General features: G+C 47.8%; 1 protein-coding gene across 1 annotated transcript in view; it reads left to right on the top strand.

The window, feature by feature from the left end:
* Positions 1-25,843, top strand: part of LOC142570586 (neprilysin-1-like) — a 98,186-nt gene that overhangs the window by 18,633 nt on the left and 53,710 nt on the right. Inside the window, exons 6-10 of the mRNA XM_075678957.1 lie at positions 5,862-6,064; positions 7,096-7,266; positions 8,651-8,767; positions 15,567-15,697; positions 22,767-22,965. Coding sequence (XP_075535072.1) covers positions 5,862-6,064; positions 7,096-7,266; positions 8,651-8,767; positions 15,567-15,697; positions 22,767-22,965 — 821 coding nt within the window. The remainder of the gene's footprint in view (positions 1-5,861; positions 6,065-7,095; positions 7,267-8,650; positions 8,768-15,566; positions 15,698-22,766; positions 22,966-25,843) is intronic.

Genomic DNA, 25,843 nt, shown 5'->3' on the forward strand with positions numbered 1-25,843 from the left:
ACTGAACCTACTACCTGGTCAAGTCACACGGTCGTAGTGGTTAGAAACGACAAAATGCGCATTTGTTTAGATCCTTCAGATTTGAAGAAGGCTTCATATGCCAACATTAGAAGATGTTCCGCGCCTGCAGGGGGCAAAGAACAAAGAAAATTAGATGTATCGTCAGGGTTTAGGCAAATTAGGCTAGATGAAGAACCTTCATTAATATGCACTATGAGCACTCCCTACGGCCGCTACAAATTTCTTCGCATGCCCTTTGGGATTGCCTCTGCCCCGGAAGTTTTTCAACGGGCAATGCACCAAGTAGTAGAAGGCTCAAGTGGCGTCGCCGTTGTAATGGATGACATTCTAGTCTGGGGATAGTCTCGAGAAGTGCATGACAATAACCTAGCAGCTTTACTTGTTCGCTGCAGGGAGCACAATCTAAGGCTAAATAAAAAAGCGCCATTTTTCGCAGCCGCAACTTCGCTACATGGGACATATCCTCACACAAGAAGGACTTTGCCGGGGTCCCGGGAATCTGGAGGACATTTTGCAAGTGCCACCACCAAAAAATATTAAGGAACTGCAAGTTTTTCTTGGGATGATTAACCTTGTGGCGCGCCTCATCCCCAACATCTCTTCACTGTTCCCGCTCCTCCGGGAACTATTGAAGATGAACACAGTATGGCTCTGGACAGAAGAGACTGAACAAAGCTTCCATGGCCTTCGCTCCTGTCTAACAAAGGATCCTGTTCTTGCCTATTTTGAGAAAGTAATACCGCTGAAGTCAGTAGACTCAAGCCAGAAAGGGGTGGGGGCAGTTCTTTTGCAAAGCGGACACCCAATCGTCTACTCGTCACGGTCGCTTACCGAAGCGCAAAAGAAATATGCGTAAATCGAGAAAGAAATGCTAGCCATTCTTCACGGGTGCGCAAGGTTTGAAGACTACATGCTAGGGCAGCCAGTGGTCATCATTTAATCTGACCATCGCTCCCTGGAGTGAATAGTTAATAAACAGCTGTGTGAGTGCCCGTTACGCTTGCAGCGTATGAGATTCACTCACTCTTCAGTGGTTCCCTATAAGAGTGACCTGCAAGCCAGGAAAAGAACTGTTTGTAGCGGATGCGCTATCACGCTTTCCGAACAAGACGGAGCTGAAAGAATAATCGCTAGGTTTTCAAGTACATGCTCTTTCTTCGCTTCCAGTCTCTGATCGGCAACTGCAAGGAATCCGTGAAGATCTACTGAAAGATGCAACAATCACTGAATTGTGCAGCTACCCAAGCAACTAATGGCCCGAAAGCAAGCAACAGGTATCCGAGGCCGTATGCGCGCACTGTAATTACCGCAACAAACTTCATGTCGAAGACGGTCTCCTCCTAAGAAGCAACAAACTCGTCATTCCCCCAACAAAACGACAAGAGGTACTTCGTCTACTCCACGTGGCACACGGGGACGAAGAAAAATTGAAGGCAGGAGCCAAAGAAGTAATGTGCTGGCCTGGCATGTCGGCGGATATTGCAGCTCTCGCGAAGGCATGCCTGCTTTGTCAAAGGTACAAGAGCAGGAACGCCAGGTTACCCATGTTTAGTTACGATATACCTACTCTGGCGTGGCAAGTAGTCGCAGTAGACCTTTTCTACCACGAGGGCGGTGAATGCCTTGTTATGGTACGTTTCTATTCTTTTTTTTCAATATGAAGCAGATGCGTCCAACAACGGCAAAAGCAGTGACAAACGGGTGCATGCAGATTTTCGCCACTCATGGCATCCCATCAAAACTATGCAGTGATAATGGCCCCCGTTCAATAGTGCGTGCTTGCGCGTTTTTTCCGCACAGTTGCGCATCGTTCACGAAACTTCCAGTCCGCATTACCCTCGCGGTAACGGCATGGCTGAAAGGGCCATCCAAGAAACAAAGAAACTGCTCATGAAGTGCCGGTATGGAACGCGGGAGTTCTACAGTGCCTTGCTAGAATGGTGGAACATGCCAAGGGACGACCGCCTAAAGTCGCCCGCACAACGACTCATGGGCCGTCAGACGAGGACTAAACTGCAAGTACTTTACTGCCACTTTGAACCACAAACCGTGCCCACTGAAATTGTCCGGAAGCGACTCGACGAAATAAGGCGCAAACAACGCTTATTCTACAACAGAACAACGCGAAGTCTACCGGATACTCACAGGGGCTCCACGGTGGCTGTTTATGATACGACACAGGACATGGGCACCAGCTGTTGTCATAGGCCCGGCAAGTACACCGCGCTCTTATGTCGTTGCGACAGAGAATGGGCAGCATCTACGACGCGCGAGGGAGCACCTGAGATCGATAGAAAGACAAGCTTTCCCCCAGGAAAACGAGTTTACGATAGTGACCCCTCAGTCCTCCCCTCAACCGTGCAACACCGAGCAACAACCACCTAAAGAGACGCTCCGCAGAAGCACACGACAGCGTAGAGGGCCGCAACGGTATTCTTTCCCAGAACGCCGCACATAGACAGTTCAGTGGAAGCTGTGCAAATGGACTTATTAGTTAGTTGTACAATCTTTCGTACAATAGTGTGCGCTTGTTTTTCCTCAAAGGAAGGAAGATGTGATCAGTGGCTGCGTCGTCAAGAATATTGTGGATAAGCGTGTGCAAGCCTGGTCTACCTGTGTATAAATACACATGCTTCTCGCAATAAAGCGTTCCTTCGTTTCCTGCTGCTCGGCTGTTTACAGCCACAGATCCACGGATGATGTGGGCATTGAAGCCACCTCCAATGACGCGGAGATGGGGAGTGAGCTTTCGAATTTGGCCAAGCCACGACGCGTCCGTGTCACCGGGAGCAGATTTCCAGTACACCGATGACCGACAGTGGCTGGGAGCCAAACCGCACAATCACTGTTGTGATTTCGCGAGTCACTTTGTTGGCGGGCGTTTGTTGCGAGCGTAGCAGGGTGGTATGGAAGGCTGGTTCAAGACGGGGTAACCTCTCAGGGAGAGGAGCCAGAGGTTAGCTTCTTGTAGCGATATTGACACGTGTACTTGTATATCTCTAGCGGGCGACCCAGTTGTCACGTGGTAGTGACGGTTCAGGACACGGCATGAAAACTGTGAATGGTGAAACTAACTTTATTGGGCGAACCTGTGCTCAGAAAAAGCAGGCTACACTCAATGCTCAACGAAAACGGTGAACACAGTCGGCGATCGTCTAAAATCTGATCTGCGCATCAAGCACGTCGGCTTTTATACATCAGTCGTCGAATGTTCTAGACTAATCGCTGGCGTCTGCGTGTCTCCCACAAAGTTCTACACCATTCGCGTCACGCGATAAAATCAGATAACACAAAGGTTTGGTAGAAACAGACAGCGGATAGAACCATCGATAACTTTCGAGAAATTGCCGATACATGCAGGCGCGTCCTGCTCGGTGGGATAACATCTGTTAGGCGGTGAAACGTGGTCGCCTGAGAGAGATATACAAGTACATGTGTCAATATAATATCCGGGACGGGGTCTTGAGCGATACGAATAGAGAATTCGGCTTTTTTGTTGCGGATACGACGACAGTTCCATTGAAGGATACTGTTAGGGATTCCCTCAGGTTCTGAAGCCATGTTGTGCCGCGACGTATAGGAGGGGCGAAATCGTGCTCATCAACCTGGCGAAAACATTTCCCACAGTTTGAGTGAACTGGGTGGTTAGGCGAATGAGTTCCTCTTGTAGACGACGGTTTAGCCTTTCCTCAAGCGATTCCACGGCTGCAGGGTAGGGCTCGGGCATAGGAGCCATCTTTTTTGGTTTTGGTTGCAGGACAGATGACGTTGATTCACCCGGCATAGAGACCGCAGGCGTCTGTGCACGGAAGTTTGGCGAGTTTGCTTTCTTAGCCACTTTGTGATAATGAGCTGGCTGAGATTTATTGGCGCCTGCTGAAGTCGAAACCACTGCCTAATGAAGGTTTGGGTGATGAGGAAGTCTTGGCCAGTGCGTCAACTCGGGAGTATGGCGGCTCAATGGAAGTGGAGTCTTGGAGCTGTGGTCTCCTGGTTGAGATGTGTTGATAATTATTTCATTGTTATTAGTATTGGTGGGTGCCTTGGGAACAGCGGTGCGGGTGGGTGGGGACGTATGGCAATGCCGAGCGATGCCCACCTTGTGCTGGAAGCGGCACTGTTTCGTGAGCTGTTTCTTTAAAGGGCAAAAGTTATCGGTGGCAGTGTGCGGTCCTTGACACTTTCCGCATATCGGAGGCTCATGGCAACCATCTATCTCAACACGGTGAGGCGGACGGCCGCATGCGCAGCAGCACCGTGTCTCTGACGGACACACGTCATGGTTGCGTCCTAGCAGGTGGCAACGGGTGCAGACTGTCACCTTAGGGCGAAATGGGGCAATCTGCTTGTGTTGCAGGTAGTGACGAAACGCGGGAGTGTGGGCCCGGCGAAAGTCACGAGTACGTTCCACCTTGGTTGTCGAGCGGACGTGCGGCAACCGGCTTGTGAGTCCGGCAAGCAATTTGTGCGATGAGCGTGGGTCCATCGTCTTTAACGTCAAAACCATGAAATGTGCCCCTCGCATGGTTCTGTGGCGTTGCTTCGTACGGACGGAAAGAGAAAGTTCGAACTCCGTGTTGAATGGTTGTTAGACCGAGAAAACAGGGGTTCAGGCAGGGCTTCCATGCGCCAATGGCGATGAGATTCGCCTCGCTCTGTATGCGGATGCGGTAATCTTGGGTTTGAATGCCTCCGATGATCATGACACCATCCTGCAATGCTACGTAAGGTATTTCCGACACCGGAAAACGTTCGGCAGGTCAGAGCACGACCGTTTATCGTGTGCGAGTTACAGGTGGAGAAGAAGTATTCAAAGTTGATGCTTGAATTTTTGTGCGTTTTCGTTGCTGCTGCCATGGGCGATTGTCAGCTTCTTATACGCGGGAGCTCCGCGCTGCCTGGATGTGTGGCGAGATTGTCGGGGCAGAATTGCTGTCGCTTATGTGGTTGTTGCTGGGGTTGAGTACGTCGAATGGGTTGAGAAAACAAGATCGACTGACCACTGTGCCGTGCGTGACATTAGTGTCTGTTGCTTCGAAGGCAGTTGGTTGTAGCGATGATCGGGCTCTTTTTATTGGTGAGGCCGTGGTGTCCCTCATCACCTGTGTCGCCGTGAGTTCAAAAGCGTTAAATGAGGGCACCGACTGGTTGTTCGTCTGCGTAGTGCCGTTTCTCACTTGGGTTGGCTGGATTGCCCAATTGGGGAACTGGTCCGGGATGCGTGGAATGGTTGGTTCCACAGCACCACAGTTGATAATCTGGTTGGGAAGAAAATTCTGCTGGTGGCATGCATGCGGCTCAGCAGGCGGCGGCAGGGCGCCAGAGGATGGCTCGGGAGCACACGACAGCGCGCGCAGCTGGCGGAGCTCTGTTCGCCGTTGATCTCCGCCATCGCCGCTGCCGAGGCTTACCGCCGAAACAGCGGCTACGCTTGCCTTGCGGTGCCTGTCAGTGCCGAGCTGGAGGTCAAAAATTGTTGAAAAGTTGTCCAGGAACGCTGGAAGTAGGGTGAAGTGTAGTGGCCGGTCGGAGAGCCGAATTCCGAAAGCGTTTTCGGGAAATTAGGAAAAATTGACGGAGCGTTGCGAACATGCGACAACTCGCTTGTGCGCTCACAAGGTTTTCCCGTTATAAGTGAAATCGGCGTACGCAATACAGCAGTAGTTAGAGGTCGGTGGAAGGAGCTCGGAAAGAGATCTGAAATGTGTATTCTTGTGGCCCATTTCTTTTTTAATTAATAGCGCGCACATTGAATGCCGAAGAAAGCTTATTTTAGTTCTTAGATAATGCGTTGTGCGGCAGACGCGCTAGGACGGTAATGAATACGTGGCGCCTCGCAGACTCCATCGAGGAACTGGGAGCGGCGCCCCTCAAAGCGCTTCTGGTCAAGCTGGGCGTTTCCTTCCCGCCAAAAGGCGACGAAGCCCGCCGCCTGGACCTTTCCCGGCTGGTGGCCATGTCGCTGCGCACGCTCGGTGTGCAGTCCTTCCTGTCTGCCCAGCTGAGACCCGACGTGCAGCTCAAGGAGCAGGCCGTGTGCGCGGTGAGCGAAGACACTTTGCTCGGCGTCCCTCTTTGTCGTTTTAAGGCGCGAGCCTCATAACCTGGACGAAACGTGTTTCGCAGTTTTCTGGACACGGCCACTCCATTTTCAGCCGCGCTAGTCATAAACCGTGGTCTCTTGCACGATGCGTGCTTGCATGTATTCAGTGCGGTTCAGTGTTAAAGTGGAGATCATATCTACTATGCGGCTCTTATAGATGACATTTTGCTGTAAATGGCGGCTGAATGATGTCACGGCACTGCAAATGTACGTCTAAATGTGCCAGCGCCACCAACCCCAAGTCAGTTGCTGAAGAGCGGGGCGACTCTTACAGAGGCGAATTCACATGAGCATCATAATCATGTGTTCTTTTTAACAGTGAACCGCATCATAGATTAGTATACATGGAAGCGTAGCGCACATCACAGCGATATGTGTGGGCTGAAACTGTTCTACACGGCAAATACTTAAGCATTCTTCCCTAGCCGTCATGAACTTTAATGCGACGTGGAAAGTGGGAAACGTTCGGTAACAGAAGCATTCCTGATCACAATGTCAAGCACGACACTCGTCATTTTCCTGTACCTCAGAATCATCCGCGAATTCTGGTTTTTAAATCTACATTTCAGGATGATACTGCTCATTTCTGAAATTTCCGTTCACGTTGGGGGATTTCTGCATAAGTTATGGGTGCTTCATTTAGGGTTTATATGTGCATGAGCCTTACATATAAAAATACGAGGAGAGCGGATGTAGAGGGAACTGCGCAATTGAAATAGAAGCTACTGGAAGCACAGCACACCACAAGATGTATTTCTTTAAGGAACGATTATTACTGCAGTAAACGTCCATCTGTTGACCGTCTGATATGTAGCTCCACGCAAAATCTAAATGGTGCACAAAGCAATAAACAAGGGCAATGTGAATATAAGAAAAATTTTACATGGATATACTGACCCTATTTTTATATTTACGAACTTCACAATTGACGTAATATTTCAGGTTCTTTGCGTGCTGATTTCTTTCCACAGCTTGGTGCTCCTGACATTTTTCTCGAGACACCGCTGCTGGAAGACAACGTGATCCGGCTGTCTTGGTACCAAGGCCTGATGGCCAAGGCCTTCTTCTATCTCGTCGAAGACGAAAACTACGCCTCACGTCTAGCTGAAGACACCTTCAATTTGGAGAACGACATTGCCTTGGTGAGTACTTAGTTCCCGGAGCGTCGAGTTTTACCTAAAAAGTCCCCCATAGTTAGCTGAATGTTACCATAATTCATACCCGCCGTGGTTGCTCAGTGGCTATGGTGTTAGGCTGCTGAGCACGAGGTCGCGCGATCGAATCCCGGCCACGGCGGCCGCATTTCGATGGGGGCGAAATGCGAAAACACCCGTGTACTTAGATTTAGGTGCACGTTAAAGAACCCCAGGTGGTCGAAATTTCCGGAGTCCTCCACTACGGCGTCCCTCATAATCAGAAAGTGCTTTTGGCACGTAAAACCCCATAATTTTTTACCATAGTTCATAGATCCACAACGACGCATACTCCTTCTTGTTCGTCTTTCTTATTCGTAAAAGGAAATTCCACCGTTCTGCGCATGTCATTAGTGAAGGTGGCGGACCAGTGACAGAGATAATTTAACGAACAATAATCTTCGTAAATTTGCCTCCTGCAATCTGCAATTTAATACGATTCGTGTGCCAAGATATAAATTTCAATATATTTTTCTTCTGCACACTCTGTGCAACAACGAAGTATTTGGGCAGATTTATGCACAACTGACCGAAATGCATCCGCCCGCAGTTTGTGCTGTCGTTTGTGATTAGTGCTACCCTGTAGCTCCGTGATATGTGCGCATCACTTGCGCTAAACGCGGGTCGCTGCTAAGCCGCCAAGCACTACGCACTTTTAGTTCTCTCGAAATGACGGAACTATACCATGGCAAAAGTCCTTGCTATCTTTACTTCGGCACAGCTGCGGCACGACGAGAGAATTCATCAAGAAATCATAGCGCCCAGCACAGCCTGTGATATTTTTGCCATTCGTACGTCGACCTGCATGTACCTGGCAAATTGTTGGTAACAAAATTATTAAATGAATTGTATATGTGAAAACGGCACGGCAAGCTGACGTAACAAAACATACGTAGATTAACAAGCGACTGACTCTTCCGACTAAACGCGAAAAAGTAGCCAGGTCTTCCAAACTGAGACAACACGATAGTTTCAAATAAAGGGAAGGAATAGAATGGCAATATTATGCAGGTGTGGCTTGCGCGAGGCGAGCATTTGCGCCTCTTCGAGTATGTTTTTCGTGGCGTTGCAAGCACCATTGCGCTATGCCCGAGAGTGAAGAGGCAGATTTCTTTGTGCGCGCAGCCAGATCCATCGCCAGGTAAATAATAGCCATAAAAGAATCGTCATAGAAAATATCATTGAATAAGCAGTGACTTCACATCGCACTGTGGTGTTAACACACTGTAAGCAATAAACAAGTTGTGAAGTGTTTGTCTAAACGAATCTTCTAGAGGAAACGTACTTTGTTTCTGTTATCACCGTTCAGTAACCTTCGCTCTGCTGCCTGCAGAGTCTTGTAGTGATCGTCTCTCACCTACTACCGCAGGCCAAGATAGCCGACATCCCTCCGGAGGCAGACCCACTGTACGAACGAGTCGTCGTCAAGAACCTCGTGCAACTACCGCAGGTAGGTCACTGCACCTACATCCAAAGCGCGTCTAAGGTTTGCAGCAAAGTATCTGTGCTGAGGGTGGGCCGCAAGAATACCACTGGGCCGGCAGTGTCACGATCGCGTTTGTACCTCACAAACTTTGATCGCGAAAATTTTCTAACACTACAGAACAACTGCTCGGCATGTGGTCTCCAAGTTTCGTTGTTTCTTTATTTTTTTTTTTTGTGCACTGCTGTCGCAGGGCTCATTTCGCAAGGTTCAGATTAAGACGTATCATTTTTCTACCTAGATGCGACCGCAAAGCAACACAGCAAGGTCATTTCATTTGCATATGCTTATTAACATTTGGTTTTGGTGTGCAGTACGTCATTGCCGAAGAATAAACCCATGACATCCACATGGGTCAAGGGATCTGAGCACAATGCCAAAATGTCCTTGCTTCAAACTGCATTCGTGAGGATTTCTTCAACGCCAAGAGAAGAAAATAGTGTTGTCATTTTCCGCGCAACCTCTTTTATGTAAGCACCGGTGTAAACGTGAAGCCAGCATGCTTCTTCGAACGAAGCCAATCCAAACGATTAAGTTTACAAAATGTCCCAGTGCCATCGAACGCAGATGAAATTATGTTGACGTTAACCTTACACATGTGTGCATTATTACAGGCTATTTCTTACTTCATACCATGCCTCTGGCATCAGCCTCTTAAGAGCAAGCTTGAGCTCGGGCGAGTACGTACATATATGGGAACGGAGAAATCATTTTTCTGGGCAACCACGGCAGTCATTTGATTAGGTTTGTTGCATCTAAATGAATATGGTAATATTTGCTGACTGTAAGAAGCGGATTTCTTTATTTAAGCCGTCAACTTGTTTAATAATAACTGTAGCAAAATTTTAGAAACCGAAACTATAATGTCTACAACTCTTTAACTCAGAACTGAAAAATTATATCATAATTCTGTAAATCACTCCTTATAATGAAACTAAAGTGGACAGTATTGATGTATTATACACCGGTTGGATTGCAAAGTGGAGGAATCTCGACATGGAGTACCCTACGCTCATTCAATTATTTTACTACATAACCACCCCCAAGTGCGTAATAACGGCGTCGAAGAAAAACGGCAGCCGCAGCTAAGGCTCGGAGCAAGTCTGGTCCAGCAGTCTGTACGGCGAGCGGGGGGCGTTTTGCCGAACGCAGCCAGCTCATACCTGCGAGAGAGAGAGAGAGGGCTCTTTATTGGAAAAGCAGAGAATTTTGCCGGCGCGTATATAACTGCTGGCATGCTACTACCTGCTGCTGCTATCGAGCCCACTGATGCGCGTAGATGTGGAAGGTGTGCCTCGCCGTACTAAGCGATCAGCCTGCCAAGACTTTGGTGCGCGTACAGCTTTGACCCCCTTACGGAATATTGAGACCTTAATGTTGATGGCAGCCGGTGAGTCGCACTCGGTGTCCGGAAAAGCTAGAGTTTTATATGAGGGCGGGAGTGTTGAGAGTGATAAAGTGCGAGAGGCATGCTCGGTGAGGATGGTTCGTGGGAAAGAACGTATGCCGGCTTCAATCTGTAGGTGGAGACGTGGGCGTCCTTCTCTTTTAGGCCCAGAGTGAAACTTTTCTCGTCGCAATAAACAACGTTGTGGAATCCGGCATACGGTGGCTGCAAAGAAGCACAGATAGTGTCATCGCGCAGAAAGGCCTGCGTACATGTCGCAAGCTTCTTCAATACAACGTGCGTTAGCATGGTATGATGCGCCACTGGCGACATACGGAGTGCGGTCATAGTGCGTCGGTGCCGAGCCAGAAAACTGGAGGGATCCGAGGTAGCTGCGTGAGACGATGCCGCAATCAATTCTCGGCGAAGGCGAAGTGGCTCCCCGTTGTCTAGATCTACAATTGTCGCTTGAATCTCGGGTTTGAAAGTGGCGCAGAGACCCAACTCGTCGGCTGGGAGAACCCTGTGCATGGTTGAGCCGGGGTGGCCCATTATGGCTGCTTCGAAATGCCGGTGAAAGCGTTCGATCATCCCGCTGCCGCAAGTCAGGTAACGGTTGGTCCTCAGTCCGGTCAAAAGCGCTCAACACAGGCGGTGAGCACGACGAAGCGACGTCGCGGCAAAGGCTTCAGTAGAGGTATGCGTGCAGTGCGGCGATAGTGTATCGCCGTGTCCAAATAACCGTGCAAGGGACTGCACAAGAAAACACGGGGACGTAGAAAAGACGTGAGTACACAGGCGCTCAACTCGCGGCACAAGGTTCGATGTGTGACATAAAAGGCCGACTTGATCAGTGCCTGTCTAGTGTGGAAGAACCTTCTCACAATCAACTGACAATGCAAACGGTAGTGTTCACGCGGCTGCCCAAAAGCGCACCGAGGGGACAAGTCAAATCCCCCACAAGTTAAGCTATCGTTTGCACCTCACATACAAGCACGCCCTGTTTCTTTTCACAGCAAGGAGCCTAATGTCGCAGCAGCTCATGTGCGATGCGGAGGCGGGCACGTGCACAGTGAGGGAATGGATATGAAACGAGGATCAGACGAGGAAAGTCGCTGCAACGTGCACTAAGAGGAGGCTTTAACTACGGGGTCAAATCCTATATCTCTTTCCGAACTCTTGTGAGAAGCAGAAACGCTCTCATGAGACTACCAGTAAACCGGTTCTCACGAAATGTGTTGTGTCTATGGACAAATCTGAACTCTACCGACTACAGGAAGCAACAGTTAATACTTGGGGCCTTAAATTTCACTTTGAAAATGGTGAAATTGGTAGACTTAAGTAAGACTGAAGTACAAAGTTTAAGCATCTTTAATTCTGCGTCGAAAACAGATATCGCACTTCCGCAAGCAGTATCTGCTAGAACATATAAAGTGGAAGAACTTGATATTTATTCCAGATGCTCCACTTTCCGGCCGACCTCTCTGGCTTTTCCAGTCAATAAATTTCTTCTTCTTGACATTTAGGTTTGCAGCTTACGTGAAAGCGTCACAATGCTTACTTGGGCTTCGCAAATATCGTACGAAGAAATAGTGTATATTACAATACCCTAATTTAATACTTCAATTTTGCTTACGTTGAAATTGTGAATATGCACACTTTACTAAATTATGCGCAAGTTTAATATTGTTCTGTTGGCAGACTTTTAAACTTGGTGCCTAAGCTTTTGAAACTTGTGCTATGTTCAAAAGTTATTGTAAACATTATTATGGCTTAAATCAAAAGCTTCGTGCTGCGGTCGGCAAACATCAGGTAAATCTTCTGAATAAAAAAAAATATGATCAAAATCTGTTCAATGAGTGCCGACGGAAATGAATTCTTTGTTACATATGTATTTAAATAGGAGCTCTTTACGTAAAGCTTCCTCTTAACTTTGAGAGGCATTGGTCACTGAGTTCTTAATTCAGCGCGAAAGTCTGAATCAGAATCAGAATCGATTTATTCATAGTGGGCATTACGGTAACCTTGGAGAATCGGATAAGAGACTGGGAAAATGCTTGACGAAGGATGGTGCCCCCTGCAATAGGCATTTCTTCGTGTTCACTCAAATGAGCAAACAGTATTATGCCAAAAGCAATGCCAACAACAAAACAAAAAAACTCGCTATTTTCGCGAAAGGCGAAGAATCGATTTTGGTAGTCAAATTAGTAGACAGCTATACCAAGTAAGGATAGTGGTTTCATCGCCCGTATAGAGTTGTGAACATTTGCTTACTAACTAAATTAACAAGCACGATCGCACGCGCACACAGGTAAGCATGAACACGTCGCGCTCGATGACCGCGGAAACTCGCTGTCAAAACACTAGAGCGAGGAAACGCGGCAGCAGCCGCCAGCGAATTGACCTTCGTGTCTCCCACTGCAACGTGAACTAAACGTCGAAAACACAGCGCATACGAAGCTACCGGCGCTCGGCGCATGCACTTTTTTCCATATCGCAGATCGCTTTGAATATGAAGTCCGCGCGCGCGCCCACTTTGTCCACAACGCAGATCGCTTTTCATAGTGCGGCCGCGCGGCCGTCAGAGCAGCAGGCGCCAGCATAGAACGCCCCCCCCCCCCCCCCCCTAGCCTTCCGCCCCGTGCCTCGCGCGCGACAGGATACGGCGAGCTTCCTTCCTCGCGCGCGCGAGATTGAGCCGCGATCGTCGGCTGACCCTCGCAAGCTTGTACGGCGCACGGCGACGGTGTTGGCAGAAATTCGCTTGGAGTGTCCATATCATTGCTATTGCTCTAAAATCAATGCAAACACAGTCAAAGTACCGTATATGAACGATTCTACCGTGTCACCTATTGTTACGCGCAGTTATATTACCGCCCAAATATGAAATAATAATAATAATAATAATAATAATAATAATAATAATAATGACTTGGTGCCGATTATACCGCGCACATCAAGTAACGAATCCTGAGTCGAGGCGTACCGCGTTGAGATGATATTAGCGATATAACCTTAGCGGCTAGTCGCTATTGTAGTCCGACGACACCGCCTTTTCGCTTTCTACCGACCACAGAAAACCATCCTGAGTTCCATTTAATGCATTAGAAAGGCCGCACTCCTTGATTGGCTCGTGCACGACCGTCTGCGAGAGGGCATTCAACGCACCATGGACGCACCTTGCGATGTCTCCGGACGTCACTTTCTTTATACGGACCCGTTCGACGGCAACGTGGCTAGCTACCCTGCATTGAGCTTTTCATTTTTTGGTGAGGATTAGTTCTTTTTTTATTTGTGTAGAATCAGTTGCGATTGTAACACGCATTCAAACTTGAAAGCAACCCTTATTCAAAAGAACGTGCGCGTTAGAATCGTGCAAATACGGTATATGATGCAGTAAAGGATGTAGTAAGTAAATAGCAATTATCTGTGCATAATACGGGGATGTGTGGTTCAATAGAGACAGAAAATTCTACCGTAAAATTCTTGCTACCATTAGTTCACGTCACTGAAATCAGCCAAACCCGACACGCGCGTATACTGTGCTCAGCGATCAAAACGGGGCACTCTGAGCGCATCGCGGCCGGCACCTTGCGCGCCGCCAGTGACCGCTGGATAAACACTGGGGGCGAGTGCAAGGGGGAGGGCAAGTACACTCAAAATGCTCCACAAATGCCATGGCTTTCATCTTTACCGCAATGCGTCAGATCGGTGTCCCCTGAGCAAACCGATGGCGCAAAAACCGCCGGCAGCCATGCGCTCCCCGAGTATCGCGTTTCAATCGCACTGAGCAGTGTACATTGTGAGCACTCATTTTCTGTTCCAGCTTTGGCAGCCCTCGAATGCTAGACAGGTGTTGCCTAATGCGGGATTTCTAACGCTTTCTCGAGATGCCTTCGTACGATTTGCGAATTGGCGCAACGTGAAGTGCTGAAAAAAAGATGGGCCCAGTATGTTCAAACTGTGAGACGCTACTAACTTTGCGAACCGTTCTCTTTGGCAGTAAATGTGGAACCTCTATATATTCGAGGACGATGTGTATCACCTAATAAAACGCAATAAATATCGCTACGCGATAACAGTGAGTTATACATATTCAATTGCATGTGTTCCGCTCGTGCGTACCATAGTGTGGATAAAACACCAACTGTTTTCGACGCCTAATCTCTGACGATCGATATATGCACATATCGCATTACGTGTTCATTGAAAATTTCCCACAGACTTCTCACTGCCGGTACACTTTGAATCGGCGAGAAACCAATCTTCAGAGACAGTTCAGAACTATGGACAAACTTGTTTTGTTAATACTGAAGTACTTCTTCAGTATTAACGACTCACCAGCTCACTTTTGACCGTTGAAATTGTCGACCTTTCCAGGGTAGTCAACAGTGACTTTTCGAAAATAGTTGCGCAAGTAGCACCGCGCAAAGAAAGACATCTTGTCCACGTTACACGTACGGCTGGGGGGATGATGCTGCACATCCATATCCCGAACTTCATTTGGCTGTATTTGAATACTCACGATGTTTGCCTTTTGGCATCTAATGCAATTGCACAGCCAACCTGAGATTACGCGTCAGTCATCTGGTATATATTTACAAAAAATTAGATTGATAGAATCAAAGGCGTTTAAAAAAAAGGCAGCACGTACGGTTTCTGCATAAAAATTTTGGACCCACATCAAATAAAGCGCCGCTATGAGTAAAGCCCTGCCTCTGAATTTAACTCAAACGAATCAGCCTTTGAGGCTGTAATTCCTGCACAAAGAAAAACAGAAATCGTGGTCGTTACAATATCGACATCTCGCAACGTTCGTTTTTCTTTTTGTGTGGCGTATGCTACTAGAGAAAGGCTCGCAATCGCAATCACGCCCTTCTCTAGTCGTAATAACTTTTTAAAATACTTTGTTTTCGCACAATAACTGACTGCAATAAACTCACAAACAAAGTCGCACTACAGCCCTCCCTGACTATGTTTTCCTTGTGGTTCAGCCAGCAAATTGTTTTCAGTTATATTTGACGGCGTGCAATTGATGCATGTCCTTTTTGTGTTGTAATGCTACGATCATTCTGCACTTTCTTTTCTATCTTGTAATCACACCCTGCAAAAATCCCCCTTTTAATTTGAGGGTTGGGGATGGGGGCGATTGCAGTATTTGTAAATAAACATATGAATAAATTACTAAATAAATATTCCATTCAGTTCCCCTATAACCTCGTGTCAGTTTTGTAACCACTGTTTTCGTTTATACTATCCCAGTAGCATTTGACATTTTTTTCTCTGTGGTACGTCTCTTTGAGCTTGTATATTTATAAGCATGTCAAGATGCAAAAATTCTTTCTGTTCTGGTTTGGGCTTTTCTTTGTCCCCTGTCAGTGGAGCTGGACGGGATTTCTGTCAACCTTGTTTGGGGTCAAGCAGTCGTCGCTCGGAGAGGATGTGTACGTTCTCGTCAGGTCCATGGACTTCCTGCGCCACCTGGCGCCCGTATTTGGAAACAGCTCGAGGTGAGCCGAGAGAGCGACCTGCCCTTTCACGTATTTCAACAAACTCGACGGCAAATTCTACACGGTATGCGTTCGGGCTGGTTGATACTCCGTAACTACGACACTAATGCTGGACAGAGACAGGCAGCGTAAGACGATACCTTAAGTGCTAATATCTAACATATGGTTTTTCATCGAATGGCGTAGGTATGATATAGTGATTTCAGAGTAATTTAGTCAAATGCACGCGTACCAATAAGCTCAAAGGCACGTCGGTCATTGCTCTCTGTTGCTGGCCAGGCACGATGTCGCGGGGTCGATGACCAGCCTCGAAGGCCGCATGTTGGTGGCGACGGTATGCTGAAACGCGCACGTACATTGAATTACATGCCCGTCAAAGTACCCGAGCTGGTTGAAATTATTCCCAAGCACTGGTCTGCTAAAACTACCCTCAGCGTGCGAACTGAAATCCTACTGTCCATTCTCGATACACAAAACACTTCTAATATGCCACTCATGTGTCAAGTCTACTATACCATGTTCTCAACGTTCCTCAATGTAATTTGTCATTATCCGTCCTTTCAGCCTCTGTACTGCACCAGTGGAATTCAGTACCAGAATGCAGTGTCACTGCACCACCTCGTTTTCTTACACTACTAAAGTAGCATGTACTTCTGTAAGCACAATAAGAAATACTAAGATCAGATACTTTAATACGCAAACTGTGGCGGCATTCACTAAGCGAACTTATGAACAAATTTTGGCCTAAGAAAATTCTTACGAAATAAGCGCATTCACAAGGCTAAAACTGTTCCTAAGATGAGCAAGCTTGCAATGGCCCCCGCTGCAAATACGACCTCTGCAGCCGAAAAAAATATATATATGTAAGCGTAACACAGATGCAAACTTCAGCGCCTCCGCCAATAGTGAGTGTAAGTCGATTCATAAAACATAAACAGCCGTCACAGATGACGGCTTAAGAAGAAGTTTCTACGATAGGTTTGTAGCAGTCCTACGAACATACTTATGTCTATCTGCGCCACTCGAACTTATGCGGGTAAGCGTTGGGACGCGCTGTGGCGGCTGATTGGCCATATGTATGTATGGATGGAAAAACTTGAGAGTCCTGAGATACGCGATTATCGTGCAGCGAACCGCTCAAACGTATGGACGGGCAGGCCGAGCCTGGCCGCTGCATCGTGGGCTCTCTGGCCGGCCCAGGTTTGGTCCCCGTAGTCGGGGCTTCGCAGTGAAGTATTTCATCTTGATTAGTCTGCTCGGTCTGTTCCTCGTAACGAGGGGCATCGCCAGAGCGTGTGTTCTAAGTTAGCTGAATCGCCACACTAGGGGCAGGTATTGCTAGTATACGTGTCTGGATAGATCGAGCGTAATAAAAATGGGTTGAGGTATATCCCCGTCTTCAAAAGTCTGAGGGTGTGCTTTGGTCAATTCCTTCTGTGGGAGTGGATAAACACTCCTACCAAGGTAAAACTGATGCGTGACCTTGCTGTACGTGGTGGGATAATCTCTATTGCAGGGTGTCGTGGGCTGGGGGAATTCTCCATGGCCACGGAATGCGAGACCTCGTGCCTAGGAGTGGCCACATCCAATAGCCGAGGATGGCGCGTGCTTTTATCTTTGTGGCACGCTCTGCTTGTTATCTCAAAGTGTACTGAACTGTTTTAGTGCATAATGTATTGAGTGTGCGCTGCTGTGGAAGGCAGCAATATTAATGCTGCGCGGCACACGTCTGCCTAATGTCTGGTAGACTGTGCTTCTGTATGCGAGTAATGGCTGAAATTTCATACTCGTCATGACACTCCATTATATCTTCGCAAACAGAAGATTAGTGGTCGTCCCTGAAGCTGTTCAGCTTGACATTGATGTGTTCTGAGCACGTCTGTCGCTTTCTATTTTTCGCTTTCTTTTCTTTCATTTTGAGCTTTCTTTTGCTGATAGAGCTTCGGATGATAAATTTTTCCTATGCTTCGAGGCTATAATTCTCCATGCGATATGAAACAATGAAAAACGCTTACACGTTTCTTATTATCGAAACTTGTTGTTGTTGCATAATTCGCTGTCGTCTTCCGTGCTGTTAGCATCATCCTTCTATTATATAGCTCATAGTTTTAATTCAGCATTAAGTCGCAGTGACGTAGCCCATGGCTTTGCTCATGATGTGGCCTACGGTGTGAACCAAAGTATGCGTACGACGGATGGCAATCGTGTCTATGATACGAAGTGGTACGTCAGTACGATAACATTAAAAAAAAGAAATTGCGAATAAAATCACGTGCCACCATTGATACGAAAATCATGTGGATTGCTTGAAGAGTGATGCTGTGAAATAAAATACACCTCACGAACGAAGCGAACAATTCTCGCATGAATACACACGGGCACACAAGCACCCGCACGCACACACGCACGCACGCACGAACGAACGCACATTTATATTTAAATAACCATACTGTGACGCGTATCACTGGAGACGCTTTTGTTTTGCGCGCTTTTGTTGAAAAAGCGCGCCGCATAACGCAAATGAAGACTCCACTAAATTTTTGTTTTGCATGCAGAAAGCCTAACAGGTAACAGGCCATGGGAAGACCAGCCGACAAAGAAAAGCGACCGCAGACCACAGCCATCGTCGTCTGATGATTGGCTGACGTTTATTCTAAACCCCAGACTAACATAAGTCCTGGCCGAAATGACGTCACTCACGTCTTTCACTCACTTCGTGCGACATTATTTCTATAGTTACCTCCTGCTACTTAAGAAACCCTTCATAGGCGCTTGTGAATTCAGCGCAAGAATCTCCTTCCAGCCGGCGACAGACGTACGGTGCTCCGCCCCTGCTGCGCAGTAGTCAGATCAACATGTCATGAAAAAGCCGGTCACAGTGGCCTGGTATCACGAAATGAACAACGTGAGGCGCGCTCACTAAAATGCTTTGTATCAGCAAGATCGGCATTTACGTCACTCGAATTATGCGGCCTTGTGCTCTTTCCCAGCAGCTCACAGTTCGATCACTTAATTCAGTGCGTTTAGACGAAGCTACGATATTTGTATGTAATTAGCGGTGTGAGTGTATGTAGTACGGATTGTACTGAACGACTGAATGAACTGCACATCGAGGCCGTGGCGCTTGCAACAGGCGGCTGACAGCTCAAAAATTAGTTCATTTATGTGTAACTTCCATATTTACGTTCAGCCACAGCGCACGTATCCGCGACTTCTCAGGCTTCCACTCCGCTTCACTGATAGTTCCGGCTTCACATGTTTTAATTACCCGCAAGAAAAGTGGAAAAATACTTATCGAGAAAGCGGTCAGGCCAGCAGATCACAATCTCGCCAATTATATACGCTGCATCATTACAAGATGTATTCAAGCTATTAGACTGGGAAGGATTAAGGGCGATAATCGACGGCGAATATCTCCACCTTCTGCTTGCCGATGACATTATCTTGTTCAGCAACGCTGAGGACACATTGGACCAATCGATTGAGGACCTTAAACGAGAAAGTGTGAAAATAGGTTGAAGTATAATATGCAGAATTATATGTATTAGGCAACGGTAATGCTGGATAACCCGTCGATCGAGCAAGAATTCATGATCGGCAGTCAACCTCTGGAGTGTGCACAGGAGTAAGATTATCTAGGTCAATTACTCACAGGGAATACTGATCATGAGGCTGAAACTTACAGAAGAATGAAAATTGGTCACAGTGCATACGGCCGGCATTAACAAATCGTGACCGGGAGTTCACCGCTTACCTTGAAAAGAAAAGTGCACAGTCATTCCATTCTTCAAGTAGCATCATATGGGGAGGAAACTTGGAGGTCAGCGGTGAAGCTTGTGTAAAAGTTGAGGACTGCTCACACAAGCGATGAAACGAAAAATTTTAGGTGTAACGCAAAGAGAGGGCAAATGAGCGGTGTATATGAGAAAGCAAACGGGCTAGTGGTGGTTGGAATTGAGAGGGAAAATAGGAGCTAGACAGACCACGTAAATCATAGTGCAAATACTCGGTGATCCATTGGAAATATAGAGTGGATGCTAAGAGTAAGTAAGCGCTGTCGAGTGGACAGCAGAGAACTGGGTGGAGTAATGAAATCAGGAAATTTGCAGGCATAACGTGGAGTCAGCTAGCGCAGGTAAGGGGTAATTAGAGATCGCCACGAGAGGCCTTCGTCCTGCAGTGAACATAAAAGTACGCTGATGACGTTTTCTAACGTCCAAAATTCGTCCGAAATTTGAACGAACTGTTGCTCTTGAGCCGCAGCTCGGTTCGTACTGTGAGACCGCATTCGCATGTTTACAGAATAGCGTCGGCTGTCGCTTGGATACCGCCACCCCCACCTTGACATCGTAATATCGTTCAGGGACTGCTCCGAACAAAGTGCGTCAGTGTCGCAAGATCGACGAATTGAACCGATTTCACCCTAAACCAGCTAGAATATCGAACCGCTATGTGCTTAGTGTACGGTGCTGCGCAATATTCTGACGTGCACTTGAGCGTGTGCTCTTATGAGGCTAGCAAATTGATGAAACCTTGGCGCACAGCATCACGATGATATCGATGCATTCCTTGACCTCTTCGATATTCCACTTGCGTCTATGACAGATATCATAGTTAGGAGCTCCAGGCCTTGACATCACTAACCTATGATTTATTACCGGCCTGCGAAATTGATGTGTGCGCGCCTTTGTGCAATTCGTCTTTGTTGGAATGCGGCCGCCTGAAACTGCAAAAGAAACTCCAGGCCTGGCACGAGCCATCATCGTGTTTTATCATGTGAGCAGAAGCTAAGAAGAAGCGATGAACGCGGATACGATGTCAAAGTGCGATAGGCAGCGAAACTTGATGTTATGTGTAATGAAGTTTTCGGTCATAACACTGGGAATGTCGGTTGCGCCGGCTTTTTTCTGTATTTCACTTTCAGGGCTACTTTACTGGCTCTCTGTGCCCTCGAAAACAATCCTATGTAAAATGAGCGTGCGTTTCCTTGTCGCCTGGGGGTCGACGACATCGTCTACCAGCACCTTAGATGGTACTGGCTACCGAGGGAGCTGATAATGAGCCTATGCGCCACATTAGAACCGCACCTGCAACCGTGTGCAGCGTGATCACATACAATATCGACGAAAGTACAAGTCCTGGCCCCCTTCCCTTGATGTATCACGAACTATCACGCATGGAGCTTTCTTTTTGTTCACTTCCATTGTTAGTATCGAAATAAAGAGACATTTAGTCACTTTGTGATATTGTGGTCGTGGTGGTGGCGGGGTTAGCCTGGCAGAACTGGCCGGCAATTGCTAGAACTGAGTGTTTCTTTCTGCGCCAAACATGTCACCATGTGACCATCAGTCCTGTCTCTCTGAGAAGAATGTGTCACCCTTCCACTGCAGTTCTTTTGATAGCGGTGCAGTGACCGGTCCAGCGCGGTTGCGCTTGTTAGCGCGGTAGCAGACGCCCGGAAAGGGAAGATGTCGAATAGGCAGTCTGCAATGATTTGCCGTAAGAATATAGCCTCAATTACACATGCATGATGTGAAATCATGTCATCAGTTTACTGCACTTCTTTCATTTCTTGTCGTTCAATCCAAGCTTTCCCTTCCTCCTCGTTCTCACACGACGCCATAAGTTAAATGCGCTGCCACTTCGGTTGCACCCTTATCTCAGCGTAAGAACTTTTTGGCTGAGAAACTGCGTACGAACGGCGCAGCTTAGTGAATTGCGCCTCTAATTAACTGTTTTATCCGCCAACTGTGTTCACATCTCACTCCGGACTGCATTTATCTTTGAATCTTCGTGACATTAACCCACCGTCTCTCTTTTACGATAATACCCAGTTGGGTGATGTAGGTACCTGTTCAAACAAATAAATGAATGCAAATACAGGGAACGGGTAAACCTCGCATAGAGAGCAATGTTGACCAGCGTTTTCGCAGTATTGCCTGGTATAGCGCAGTGTGCCTATATTTTAGAGTATCTAAAAAGCGCTATACGCCGCGAGCAGCGTATTCATAGCCACATAACTCTTTGTCTCAGACGCCTTTCGCGCTAGTATCACTTCGTTGTTGGAGAAGAATTAGTTGGTTGGAAATTTTCTGGAGAGGCCAGAGCCCTGCATCTCACCGCACTCGTCGCTTACTCAGCCTTTCATTCGTTCTTAATGCATGAAAAAAATATATACATGTCGCATACTCATTACGCTTCCGCTGACATCCATAAGACGGCACTTTTGCGGGGCATGGTGCTCCAGAAATCGGCCTATCGGGAATATTGTAACTCTTCTTCATCCAATTTTTAAAACTGAAGTGACACTTTTATGATTCGTGCTTTTAAACGACAAAATACCAGTACAAATAAAGAAAATAACTTTCAATGAAGCCTTTGGCAACGTGTCTGAGCATTTTCTCATATACTGCTAAAACTTAAGTGGTTGGAGGCGCTGTTCATCGATTTATTCGGACTTTGTAATTAACTGTATGAAGTGTGGCCACTGATTAGCTGATCACTCTTGTGCAACCTCAGGTAGGTTCTCTGCTGCTTAGGTAGCAGGCTTTGCGTGCGAAGATACGGAACAGAGGCTTCAATGAACTCGATTCAACTCATGAGCATTCGTGAATTATATGGCAAAATCAAATATACGTTTCTGCGGCACCAAGCCGACAAATTATATGATTAGACTTGCTGAAAGTCACATTTCTGAGATAGATGCATGCATTGTTTTTGTTCACGTCGAGTATTTCTTTCCAAATCACAATGATTCCCAAAGGAGTCATTTCACAGAAATGACTCAGCGCAGCGCACGGCGCCTTATTCAACATATCTTAAAGAGGTACCGAAGAAAAATGTCAGTATTAGATTCAATGCCAAGGCCCGGCTGGGAATAGCAAGCAAAGCTGACCTCAACCATAGTCAACCTGCTAGCTTTGTCATTGTGTTGTTGAGTGCTCCGCCACGAGGTCGAGTGCGTGTCACACGGTTCGTATTCCGTCGTAGCTACGAAAGCGCCCTCGACGTGTCGTGGCTGATCTATTCGTTGGAAGCGCTCGCTTCACTATTTGATGACAAAATGCAGGGCAAGTCTGGCCACGCTGGTGGCGTGGCGAGTCCTCGTGTCGGTGTCCCCGCTGCTGCCCAGACCCTTGGACGAGCTGTCGCGGCTGCACGCACAGGGTGACCCGGTGCTCGCGTGCTACGCGTTGCTGGAACCGGCCCTCGGAGCGACATTCGCCAACACGCTGTTGCGCCGCCAGCCTCCTGTAAACATACAGAAGGTAGGTCTCACTTTCTATTCTGTATTTATGCAGAGACTCTCTTCATCCATTTAGCTGACGTGCTAGCAAACAAGAGAGAAGTTTACAGGAAGTGGAAGTCACCGGCAGTGGTCAAACGGGGCATGTCCCTGGAGCAATCATTTCGACAAGAGGCCTACCCTCCGCCGGGGCAGGAAAACAAATCGGTAGTAACCTGAGGAAGACAAGTCCCCTTGTTGAAACGCTAGCTGCAGTGTAGGTTAACAGACAGACATTCAGGAAGGCTGCCAGGGCTGGAAGCTAGGGCGATCAGGAGAGGCTGGAGGGCAGTCGGAGCAGGTACGTAGACACTACAGAGCAAGGCAGAGCTGCCCTGGGCTAGATTTAAGTCCGTCCGTCCATCCGTTCGTTTGTCTGTGCGGTAGCTACGGTAGTATCCATGCTGTAGTTTCTAGCTGCTATATATCAGTGGCAGGCAGCCACAATTGCCTGGGTAAGTTCTTTGCTCAACTCTCACGCCACACCGCCTTCCCACTACCATGCGTCTCATTGTGACGTATTGCACCACTAACAGCAGACGACGCCGGCTCTCGTCTGCTGTTAGCCGACCCCTTCAGGCCCCTCTAAATATCGCCATGGAGCGCGTTACCTCTAGTAGATTGAAATCCGCGAGCGCAAAATCACTGAGCCGTTGCGCGCACAGCAATCTCCTAGAAAAGGCATTTATTTGTCTATATCAGTCAGATTTTCAGACTCTTTCTCTTTCTCGGAGTGGGTGTGCCTGTATGTGCGTGTATGTGCGCGCGCGCGTGACTGCGTTCTTTTTTAACGCGATAGCGTTAAGGAGCTCGTGTCGCAGAAAAGCCGGTGTCGTCGGTGTCGGTGTCGGCGTCCGCGGCGTCGGCCGTGAGCGATAAATCACGGCAGGCACTTCATAAATAAAAAGCAACTTCCAAGATGGGCTGGGTGGGAATCGAACCAGGGACTCCGGAGTGTGAGACGGAGACGTTACCACTGAGCCACGAGTTTTTTTTTTCTTTCGATGCTTCAGAGCGGTACAAAAGCGCCTCTAGTGAACGCGGTGTTGCCTTAGAAACGAGCTGTTTCTAAGGCTCAGGCGTGCGTCGCTTGCTCAGGCGCACATTTCGTTGTCGCGCCGAACGCTGCGTTGCTCGACGCTCACCGCGTCCGATGCGGGGCGCGTAGTCGCTGCGCCGTAGCCCAATACCCCTTGGCGGGTCGACGGGAACGCTGTCGCGTTCCACTCTTGAAGGCGAAGCTTAAGCGTCCTCCAATTTTTTTATATGTTTAATGTGGGATCTTACGTGCCCAAACTACGATGTGATTACTATGAGGCACGCCGTAGTAGGGAACTGTATTAATTGTGACGACCTGGTGTTCTTTAACGTACACCCAATGCATGGCACTGGGGCGTTTTTGCATCTCGCAACCATCGAAAGGTGGCCCCCGCGACTGGGATTTGATCCCGCGCTCTCAGGCTTAGCAGCGCTACGCTAAAACGACTATGCCACCACGATGGGTGGTGCGTGTGTTCTGTATTTATTATGAATTACTAGGCTGATGATGATGATGATGATTATTATTATTTGTTTTGAACAAATATACACAGTTAACTGGAAAGGAAAAGTAAGGAGCAGGCTGGCACCTGCCACCGGAAGGGGCACAACGCCTGCCTACTCTTCTGAAGGGAGGTGACAGCAACACAGAAATGGAAGATAGGAAGGAGGGGAGCAAAGAGGAAAGGAAGAGCAACAGGACAAATCTAAAGCCTAAAGTAGAACACAGTACAGATCACACACAGTAGGGCCGGTCACTGAAGGTCACGCTACTAGAGAATGTTGAATAGAATAATTTCGACGCTACAAACGTGAACCTTAGTTACCTCAAGAAAGGTAAGTAGGGCGCGATGGGCCTGATCACGTTTAGACGCACAACCACTGGGGCATAAACATTCCTCGAGTGTCGCACACGGCAGTCCAAGGAGATAATAGTTTCTCACTAGCGACATGCGCTGCGCACTGAAAGCGGGACACTCAAATATAAAGTGCTGAAGTGTCTAGCAGCAGCCACAAGACGTGCACAATGGACTTGCTTCACGTCCTTGTCTCTATAAACGTTTGTGCACGTTCACGCAATGAACCCTCAGCTTGAGTAGTTGTGCTCTAGCGCGACGAGGCAAGCCTCTACCGCGAACACAGGGTGGGAACGTTCCATTTGCGACGCGCTGATCTGTATGCTGCTTGAGTAGGTGGTGACGAATCAGCAGACGAGCGTCATCAAGCTTGCACAAAATTTCTGTGCAGTCACAGTTGTTATGAGCGCAAGTTGAAGCGAGCCGATCAGCTTCTTCATTTCCGCGAATCCTACGTGTGAAGGTATCCATTGAGCAACGAGAGATACCCCACGTGGTGTAATTTTGTTCGCAGAATCACTAATGCTGCGCACAAGTGGACAATCAATCTCACTGCCTTGTAGCCTGCTAAGGGCATCACGGGAGTCCGTAAAGATGGCAACCTTCCATGCAGTTAACTCCTCTTGCACGTATTTCAGTGCAACATTAATCGCTGCTAGCTCCGCAGTTGTTGACGAAGTTGGATGAGGTATATGAAAGATACGCCGTACTTGCGTTGAAGAGCAGAAAAAAGCTGCAGAGGTGCCTTGACCGTCGTTGTGTACAGATGCATCTGTGAATACTTGAAGATAATCTGGAAACTTTTCGAACATGTGAGACTGAGCCAATCGGAATATTGCCGAAACAGGCACATCAGACTTTTTGTGCATGTCAGGGATTGTGAGGTAAATGGGGAATACGTGTTTCGTGATATCTTTTGGAGGCGGCGACGTATCTGAAGCAGCATGTTCAGAAATGGTAGTGATA

This window comes from Dermacentor variabilis, chromosome 2 (assembly GCF_050947875.1).
Source record: "Dermacentor variabilis isolate Ectoservices chromosome 2, ASM5094787v1, whole genome shotgun sequence".
Classification (NCBI taxonomy): Eukaryota; Metazoa; Arthropoda; class Arachnida; order Ixodida; family Ixodidae; genus Dermacentor; species Dermacentor variabilis.